Here is a 10,343-nt window from a genome sequence, read left to right on the forward strand (position 1 = left end):
TGTTGATAAACCTTCAGTTTCTGAGATGCAGCACACTGTTTATTAAATCAGCTGATGACACCAGGCTACAGCAGTATAACCACACACACCTGTGGTCGGTTATAACTCCATATTCTTCCTCTTAATGAATTACATGTCAGATTAGCAGCTCATCAACTAACTTCTTTTCAAAAAATGTAACTCAAGTTTTATACTTGAAACACATTGCTTGGCAAATGCGTCACTATAATGGGAATGGAATGGGAGATGACACCCTAATTGGTTTACCATTATGCCCAAAACACTAAAGTAACAACCTTACATGCACTATGGCTAAAGATCATTAAAACAGGGTCCATAGTCTCTTCTAACCAGATAACTGTAATATTGAATAGTCATCAATAATCATCATATCAACAGGCCTAACATCCATCAACTTCCCATTTGCTGATGAATGTTTATAGTTTACAGGGAGTTTTCTAACAAAGTAAAGTCATTGCAACAGAAAATTAAGACTATGAATTTTACTGAAAAAATAGTTGGTAAAACAACTACTATTTGAATTCGTCAGATATCTTTAATCCAACTGATATTCACAATTTGGTTAGGCTAAATACTGTTAGAGTCAAAACGTTAAGTCATCCTTCAGCTAAGGAGTTAGAAAGAACTGACTTTTTATGTTTATGGGGCTTATTTTTCCATAGGGTTATTGTATGCTCCAGTCATAGTAAAATATAATAAAAATAAATAAATAAATAAAAAAACGACTTCACATCAACTTATTGGGGGGAAACAACTATGTAAAATAACAAAAAACATTTTATATTTTATTTGAATGTTATTATGACCTGTACTACAGGCTGGACAATAGCTGTAATTCCATGCAGGCTTAAGAGGTTCTCATGTCTAAGATACATATTGTGGAGGAAACTGTGTTATTGTGATCTGAGGCTACTGCAAGGGGTGTGTGTGACCCCTTGTTTTCGTATCAGTCCAAGCAGACAGAATAGACCACTCGACAAGCTTCCTCCCTGGGTTCACGGCATTTATTGCTCAGCATAGCACTGTTGAATAATACAAAACACATCAATGTGGCCGGTGGTGACAGTCTGTACAGCTCCTTGCCCACAGCTGTGGTCATCAACGGCAGTAAGGGCAACTGACGCTGTTGTAGTTAGTAAATAATAAATATTCGTTTTTTTATTCTATAAACACAGTCTGACCATCTCGAGCTTTTATTATTTTATATATATTTTTATATATATTTTTTTAATATATTATTTGCATTTTTGCTAAATATTTAGTTCAACCCCAAACATTTAGATTTAACATTTAGGTTTAACATTTATATTTAGCATTTAGATTTATATTTAGCATTTGATTAAACATTTAGATTTATAGCCTATTTATATTTAGCATTTAGACTTAATATTTAGATTTAACATTTAACAATTAGGTGTAACATTTAATATTTAGATTTAACTAGCCTATTTAATATATTTCTAAGGTCCCAAATATTGCTATAAAAGTGGTGAAAGGTGGTGTTAAAAAAAATCACAAACATTTTTTAAACACTGTTTGAAAGTAAATGTGGCAAAATGTTGATGTTATTTTCAGTGTGAACAACTTTACAAATGGCACCTCATACATTTCTACCAGTACAAAGTTTAATGTAAGAACAACAAGTTGGAGCCTAAATGTGACTTTAACAGACTGCAGCGATCTTGATCAATGATCGATTTTCAGTCGTTGAAGCTTCATTAAATTAGATGATCGATTCTTTTGATCGATCCGCATCACTGAAGGAAAGTTTTCAGGTGAAGCAGGTGCATTAGTTTATTTTTGTTATTTTAAAGCAGTTAGTTGAATTTACTCACCGGATGAACTTTTTCTTACTGCGCCATAGATTCTCCACACAAATGAAAGAGGAAATGTCCACATTCAGTTAATTGGAGGTTAGTCTACGTGACTATAGCTGTATATCAAGTTCCCCAGGAGGAAACACTGCATTTTTGCACACTACTTCTGCAAAGTGTTCCTTTTCCTGTCTTCATATTTTATGCCATGAAGCCGAACATAATTTTAAAAAAACAATTGCTTCTTAAAATATAAACAGAGCTTACTGTTTATAAAAGTAATAAGTTACTCCCTGTACAAATTATTAATTAATTCATCATAGTTGTAAATCCACTCAATGAGACAGTTTTTGGTTGCCTAAAAATATACATAAACATAAAATGTAGCCTAGTTTTCCACTTGTAAAAAATCGATTCCAGCTCCTAATATGGAACTGAAAGACTTCTTTCTGCATCAATATGACTTCAATTCATTCATCAGGACCCCCATTAGTTTGGACCCCCACACTTTTACCATGTTGATAATCGTCAGTCTATCCACTCAGAACTGTTTTCAGAGCTTCATTATTAAATCTAGTTTGCTTGTTTATTGTGAGAAAACCCAAATCAATGAAACTATCACGTTTTTCATCACCAGGATCTACAGCAACAACATCAGAATGTCATTCAGACTATGAAGTTTGAAAAAAAAAACCCAACAGGTTCAGGTAATAAAAATGTGAATGAAATAATATTACAGATCAAAAATGGACAAAGAAACATTCACCTGAGTGTAAAATACAGTAAATATAAAACTGATGCAGATAAGTGAAAGTCATGATAATAAACATAAAAGAATAAAGTATCATATGTAGCTGATGTCGGCTTGTGATGGATTTCTTTATAATGGACATCTGCTCTATGCACACTGCGTGAGTTCACTTCTCCACTCCGCTAATATCATGGTGTGTTTTCATTATTTTGTGTAGTCACTCTGTCCCATTACACAGCACAGCAAACTAAAATAAGTTATTTACCTGCCGGAGGTGTGATGGTTGTCTAAAGCTCTTTATCAAACATGATGTGACTGTGTTTCTGTTTCTGTGTCTGTACTATTCCTCCCTGCATTATTTCTAACTGATCTACCGAACACATAGCTTTATATATCTCAATAACTTCCTATAAATTCTTCACAATAAAAATCTCCCATTATTTAGTCATTTAAAAGCTTTTAATTAGAGGCACGGTAAAGCAGGAAATGTTCAGTGACACAGGAAATGTTTGCAACGGGTTTGCATCTTTAGTAACTTTAAACAACCTCTTAAAATATTTTTGCTCATCTTGCCAACCCTTATTTGTCACTGACCCAAATACTTTAGCTTTCATTTCATTTAATTATGAACAAAATAACTAATGTTGTGTTATTGCGGTCAAGACATAACACAAATAAAGGTGTAGTACTCAAAAGACATTTTAGAGTGACGTTACTCTTTAAAATATTAATAAAAGCCATGTTTAAAACTTTACTAAATGTTTACCTTTCTCATCTGCAGATGCTGTTAGAGACTTGATGTGAGACTCTCCACCTGATGTTGTGCTGTCATCCTTCTTCTCTGAGTGTTCAACATCATCTGGTTCATTCAGTGGATCACACTGAGAAAACAGGTGAATTTATTTACCCTTTATTTCACCAGGCTATTACTACAGAGAAGATTCTGATCTGTTCTGAACAGATCATAGATTATATTGTTTAGAAAAAATGCTGCCGCCCATGATTTCCCGGAAACCTTGTGACTTCGGAGGAAAACAAAACCTAAAGCACTACATTTAACATGAACTAAACACTGTGGCACACTACCCTTTGAACACTGAACTTGCAGTTTGCAAAGCTGTAGCCTCTTTAAGGGTTCATGTTGCATTCATATTTTGATTATTTATGTTTGTATTAATAATTGTTACGTCCTGACATTACTCTCTTTTTCTTTGTTTTTTTTTTCTCTTTGAGCTGCCTGTTTCAGGTTTGGCCCGCCCCCTTCTTCCTGCTAGGAACTGCACATCTGCCTCCCATCTCGTCAGTGGCCCAATAAAAACCCCTCACGACCAGAGCTCTCTGCTTTTTGGCCACAGAACTGCATGAGGGGCTGGTTTTGCTGGTGTTCCTGCCAAGGCTAGAGTCTGCTGCTATCTGACATTTTAACTGCTGTTCTCTCTTGTGTAGTTATTGGTACAGCTCTCTTTTGTGTTTGATAAGGATAAGCCTTGTAGGGGTTCTCTGCCATTTTTGTTTCTAACCTTTTTTTCCTCCTGTTTGTGGTCAGCAAGGGAGCCAGGCTTTTTTTTCACAGCATTAGTGATCCATTATTTTCTAGTTAGTGTGGGGTTTTGATTATTGTTTTGGCCTTGGAGACCCTGACGTTTCAGTATGGCTTCAATTTCCCTTAACATCACCTTGTTGTTGATAGTTATTTATCAAAGAGGTTTCAGCTTTTTTCTTCCTGATGTCATTTTAACTCCTGTGGGTCCAACTGCTCAAACTCCGGTGTGTTTCTTCCTGTGTATCCCTGGGCAAAGGTCCTAATGTTGACTATAATGTAAAGTGGGCTAACAGTAATGATGAGAATTATTACTACAGTAACCCTGTACTCTTTGTCACTTTATTTTAGCTTTAGTCATCGACCCAACTCCTTCTCTATACAGTTTACCTGTCCTTTACTGTTCTCGCTACATTTTTCAAACCGATTTAAGAGGAAAGTGGACCTGTGCAGGAAAAAGGAAAAATACACCCATCCATTTTAGAAATGCTTCATGTAGCCATCACAATTTTGCCATCACAGTTTTGCCCTTGTCAAAGTCATTCAGATCCTTATGATGGCCCATTTTTCCTGCTTCCAACACATCAACTTCAGGAACTGACTGTTCACTTGATGCCTAATATAGCCCACCCCTTGACAGGTGCCATTGTAATGAGATAAACATCATTATTCACTTCCGCTGTCAGTGATTTTAATATTTTGGCTGATCGGTGTAGATCAGATTTCTTAATTCAAGTTATTTTGTGGTGTTGTATCATAAAGTATGCTAATGCTTTGGGACACATCTGCAGTGATGTCATCATACACCCTCTCCCACTGTGTCAGCTGGAGTTGATCAGGCCCCGGCTTGCATCCCAGCAGTGCTCCTTATGAATGGTGTCTTTTCAGAAATTGTTACTGGACCAGGACTTAATTGTCACTTGTTATCAATGTGTTTGTTGTCACAACTTTATGAGATGTATATCAATGTTATCTCTCAACATGTTCTGTAGCCTCTAAGTGGCAATATAAAAATCCACTAATGCAGTTTTAAACAATTAATGTAATAAATCCCAGTTTGAAGCGCTGCTCCCTTTACTCAAGTGATTCATATATAGTTTGTCCACTGCTGAGTCAGAGACAGTTTTTTCCAGGTGTGGTCCCTCTGGAACCACAAAAGGCTTTATACAACTTTTTTTTAAACAAATGCCAATTAATTAGGAACTGATTTCTGCTCATTGAAAATGAGGGTCAACGTTGAATGTTGAATGTATATACGTTGAAAATATATAAAGGTTGATGATTAATGATGAGCGTTTGTCTTCTTCATTAACTACTGACATGTGCGAAAGTGAAAGGGATGTAACTCAAACATTGTCTTGAAACTGCTAATATTATTACATATGACAGAAACAGAAGGCAAAATCTTTAGGAGGGTCTAACCCAAACCTTTAGAAAATGTTAGATCCAAATCTATGTTTCTTTTCTTCATGTAGTGATGTTATAGTGATGATATAACAAGACACCAGATTAACCATTTTTTTCAAACATAAAAATTGTCTATACTTACCTTCAGCCTAAAAGGAAGTGAAAAAAGGCCAAACCTATCTATATCCTATAAGGAAGAGAAAAGGTTCAAACTAACCTGTATCTTAAAAGCAGGTGAAAAAGTTTCAAACTTACCAGTACCCTAAAGGGAAGTGGGAAAGGGTCAAACCTACCTATATCCTAAAAGGAAGTGGAACAAGTTCAAACATACCTATATCCTGAAAAGAAGTAGAAAAAGTTCAAACTTACCTATATCCTAAAAGGAAGTGGAAAGAGTTCCAATATATCCTAAAAGAAGTGAAAAAGGTCACATTTACCTATATCCTAAAAGGAAGTGAAAAAGTTCAAACATACATATATTCTAAAAGGAGCTGAAAAAGTTCAATCTAATCCTAAAAGGAAGTGGAAAAAATTCAAACTTACCTACATCCTAAAAGGAAATGAAAAACGTATATCCTAAAAAGAAGTGAAAAAGGTCAAACTTACCTCTATCCTAAAAGGAAGTGAAAAATGTCAAATTTACCTATATCCTAAAAGGAGGTGAAAAAGTTCAAACTTATCTAATCCTGAAAGGAAGTGGAAAAAAATCAAACTTACCTACACCCTAAAAGGAAATGAAAAAGGTCAAACTTACATATATCCTAAAAGGAAGTGAAAAGGGAAGTGAAAAGGGATCAAACGTACCTATATATACTTAATAGTTTACTTAAGCATTGTACATTTAATAATTCATTTCAGTAATCGTCATTTGTATCAAAGTAATTTGCTGCTGACTCCAGACTGAGACTGACTACAGCTGAGGCGTCGAATAAAGCGGCTTGAAAACATTGTTTCAATTATATCAGACTAGAATTCTTACATTTCCCATGATGCATAAGTTCAGTACTTGAGGTCACTTGTAGGTCCATATTTTGCTGCTCAGTTTTTCAGAAAGAGTTGAGCAAAGTTTTCTCTCCAGTGTCTCAAAGTGAAATTACGAATTTAGAACGGTTTTCTTAAATTGTGAAGCTCCACATACGCCATAGACCAACATACGCCACTGTTTCAGATAGCATCCGTTTCATTAGCTAAACAGCAACATTTTGGGCTATTTTGGTTTATTTTAAGCTCCAGATGAATAATAGAAGAGTCAAATGTGGTTGATAATGTTATTGAAAGTCCAGCAACAATAAAGTCTCTGTCACTGGTTGAATGACTAAAAAGGCATTTGAAACCTTAAACTATAATACGCATTTAAGGTTAGCTGTTGGCTAGTAGTGTTGTTGTGTTTGCTAACCATATTTAATTATTTTCCAGTCAGTATTTCTCCTGGTTAGACTGGTAATATGTTATAGTCACCTGCTTAGCTAATTAAATGAAAGAAAAGGGTGTTCAACCTACCTCACAAACTTCATGCAGCTTCCTCTGTAATTTAAAACCTGAGTCGTTCTTTTAAAGGAGATGAAACTTCACAAGGTTTAATAATCAGAACACATGAACTATGGTTATGTAGCAGGTTTAGCGCTGCTCCACCTCCACTCCATCAATTTCACCTGTGCCTGATTGCACAGTAGGGCCACTTGCTTATTTGGCCAAGCTTGCGCACTGTGAATCGGTGATTGCGTGTTGGGTGGGGTGCTAAGCTCGCTTCGCTCGGGTAAGTCTGCCATTATTTATGCATACGATCTGCTATCTTTAGTAGCCGTTTTATTAAAGTGGTCCTGTTCCCTGTCTGCTGTAGCTGAGGCCACAGTTTGCGCCTCCTCTCTTCCTCTGGCGCTCGGCGTGAGGCTGCAGTGCGCAGCCCGGTGACGTGCACCGCTAGCTGGGCATCCCAAAGGACGGCTTCCCACGGCCTCCAGCCCTGGTGCTGTTGCTGTTGCTCCGTTTCTAACTGCTATTGCTGCCAGCTGGATATGGTCTGATTAACGGGCACAGTAATCTCGTCAGTGTCCACTGCTCACGCAGCTTTGGGCTCATCCTCTCACCACAACTTTTGTTTGATTAATTTCTTGATTTGCTATTTTGGTTTATTTGTTTAGATTTATATTCTTTCTTTTTTTTCGTTTTTTTGTTTAAAGGTTGAATATGGAGAATGAGCAGAACACCACCATCTAGTGTCTCGAGATCGTAGTCGCAACAACCAAAAATAATTCCAGCAGTTGGGTTGCCAGGTTCGTTGCTGACTGAGTGTGTCAATCGATCAGCCTGTGCCATGTCAAGTGATGAATCATACAGGGTAATGACTAATTTCGACCAATTAATTTTACAACAGTATTTAACGTTAGCCAGTCTTCAACTGGAAGTCTTTCTTTGAGTGGTGTGTAATCGATTAGCTAGCTAGCTCTCAACTCAAAATGATTCCTTGTTTCTTTAGCCTGATCAGCGTGAGCAGACCAGCAACTTCCACAGCAGTGACAGTGAGGCTAAAGGCAGATGGAGAGACTGAGGTTTGCACAAAGATAGTAGTCAGGCAATAGATAGATAGATAGATAGATAGATAGCCCTAATTATGTAGCAATACAGTCATACTGCACATCAAATTAAACAGGAGGTTGGTTTCTCATTGTGAAACCATTGTGTAGTCGTAGATCTTATTCTTTTCTGTGAGTGTGTTTTAGTATAAATCTCTTTTAAACTGTGCAATTTACATTTGCCTGAGTGTCCCTTTTATACTGTATATAATTATAATTAATGTATTATAATTGTTTTGTTTTTCTTCTCCAGGACAGGAGCTAGCAAAGTGTGCGGCAGGCTCCCCCGGTGGTGGTTCCCCTCGCACTCCCTTTCATTTGGTGTGACACGTGGTGGTTTGTAGTAGTTTTCCTAGCCCTAGTCCTGTTTGTTTGTTTTTTGTTACTGCAATTATCATTTTTGTTGTTTGGCACTCAGGCTGTGTGTATTAGCATGTTATTTTAATTACCGTAACTCTTAATTAATAAATCTTTGTACATTTGGAAGTCTGTCTCCCGTCCTCTCTGAAGCGAATCTGTGTGACCTATTGGTTGGTGTATTTCCTGGGTGGTAATCCTCAAGTGGCGTAGTTTGACAATCCCCTCATTTGGCCACCAGGTGGCGTAGTCTGACAATTTCCCCCTCTCCATTTTGCCACAGTAACATCCAATGCCAATACATCAACTGGTGCAAGTAATATTTAATAGTTATCAATAATAACAGGCCTAATATCATTGATCAACTTCCGATTTATTGATGAAAGTTTATAGGCTAGTTTACAGGGAGTTTTCTAACAGTAAGGACAGCAACAGAAAATTAAGACAATCAATTTTACTGAAAAAGTAGTTGGGGAAAACATACCATATACTATTTGGATTCTTCAGATATCTTTTAATCCAAATGATTTTTACAATTTGGTTTAGCTAAATACTTAAAAGGGATCCTATTCAATTTAGACCTTTTTTTATATTTCGAGATATATAATGACAAGAACATACAATATAAGATGCTCTTGACATCCCTTTTGCTTTGCTTAACAAAACACTGAACACTGGTTCAGTGAGTTCAGAATAACACATGAACTATATGGTTACAACATCACATGGTTGACCCTTGAGTGCGGCACATCTTTGTAAATACATCTGTAAACCGTTTGCTGTTGTAAAAAGCTGCATGAAGTGTGTGAGGTAGGTTGGACACCGTTTCCTTTCATTTAATTAGCTACAACATATTATCAGTCTAACCAGGAGAAATACTAACTGGAAAATATTTAAATATGGTTAACAAACACAACAATAATACTACACAACACTCTAGCTAACCTTTAATGCTAATTATAGTTAAGGATTTAACAAAATTCAGTGAACACTGGTTCACATGGTGAAGAACCTAAGAACTATCCTGACTGAGACCAGGATGAAAACAAAGGTAGTCATTCTGTTTGATGCAGGAAGCTTTCAGTGTTTTATAAAACCTCCAAATGTATCCACTTTATAAATAGTTACTTCTGCATAACTCTTTATATATATTTTTGTCAATGTCAAATTACTGTGCCTATATTTTAGAATTTACTGGTTATATCAATATTCATAGGTAGGTAATACACAGTAATACACCATATTAGCTGAAGTTTAACAGGTTTTTAGAACGTTTATCATCTAATGATACCATACGATACCTCATGTTTTTACTGAGTCTTTGTCATTTCAAAAACACTAATCAATAAGAAACTTGATATTTCAGTAAAGTATTTATTTTGATCATGACTAATTATGCACATAAAAACATAAGTTCAATTCAACAGATTTTCGTGTGTTGTCAATGAATGGTCATTCAAAAAGATTTTCCTCACAAACGCAAAATTAATTAATGTAATCATATTTAAGACAGAGCAGAAGTCTAATTATACAAAACAGCAAAACTCATTCATACATGGACACAATAACAGATAGGATGAAATTAAATTAACAAATTCAGTTGAACACTTAAAATATAAAGCTTCCTTCATCAGTTACATTTGATAACATACAAATTAAACTTAAAGAAAATTACAAGATGAGCAATTAAAAACAATATTTGTTTGTTATATTCAGATGTAATATCTAGAAATGTGTATAAGAAAAATCTTACTTGTATAAAAAGTCCATGATTTCTGACATGTCTCTAACAACTATTTCCATATTGATTGAAGCTCAGAACTTCAAATTTTTAATCAGTTATCCCTCTCCACCCCCAAAAAACATTCTCAAAAAATATA

The 10,343-nt window shown here is 35.7% G+C and overlaps 1 protein-coding gene across 1 annotated transcript in view; it reads right to left on the reverse strand.

Moving 5' to 3' along the window:
• The window catches only part of LOC128378196 (interferon-induced very large GTPase 1-like), a 53,716-nt gene that overhangs the window by 15,172 nt on the left and 28,201 nt on the right, over window positions 1-10,343 (reverse strand). The window contains exon 3 of the mRNA XM_053337637.1: window positions 3,353-3,467. Coding sequence (XP_053193612.1) covers window positions 3,353-3,467 — 115 coding nt within the window. The remainder of the gene's footprint in view (window positions 1-3,352; window positions 3,468-10,343) is intronic.

This window comes from Scomber japonicus, chromosome 18 (genome assembly GCF_027409825.1).
Source record: "Scomber japonicus isolate fScoJap1 chromosome 18, fScoJap1.pri, whole genome shotgun sequence".
NCBI lineage: Eukaryota > Metazoa > Chordata > Actinopteri > Scombriformes > Scombridae > Scomber > Scomber japonicus.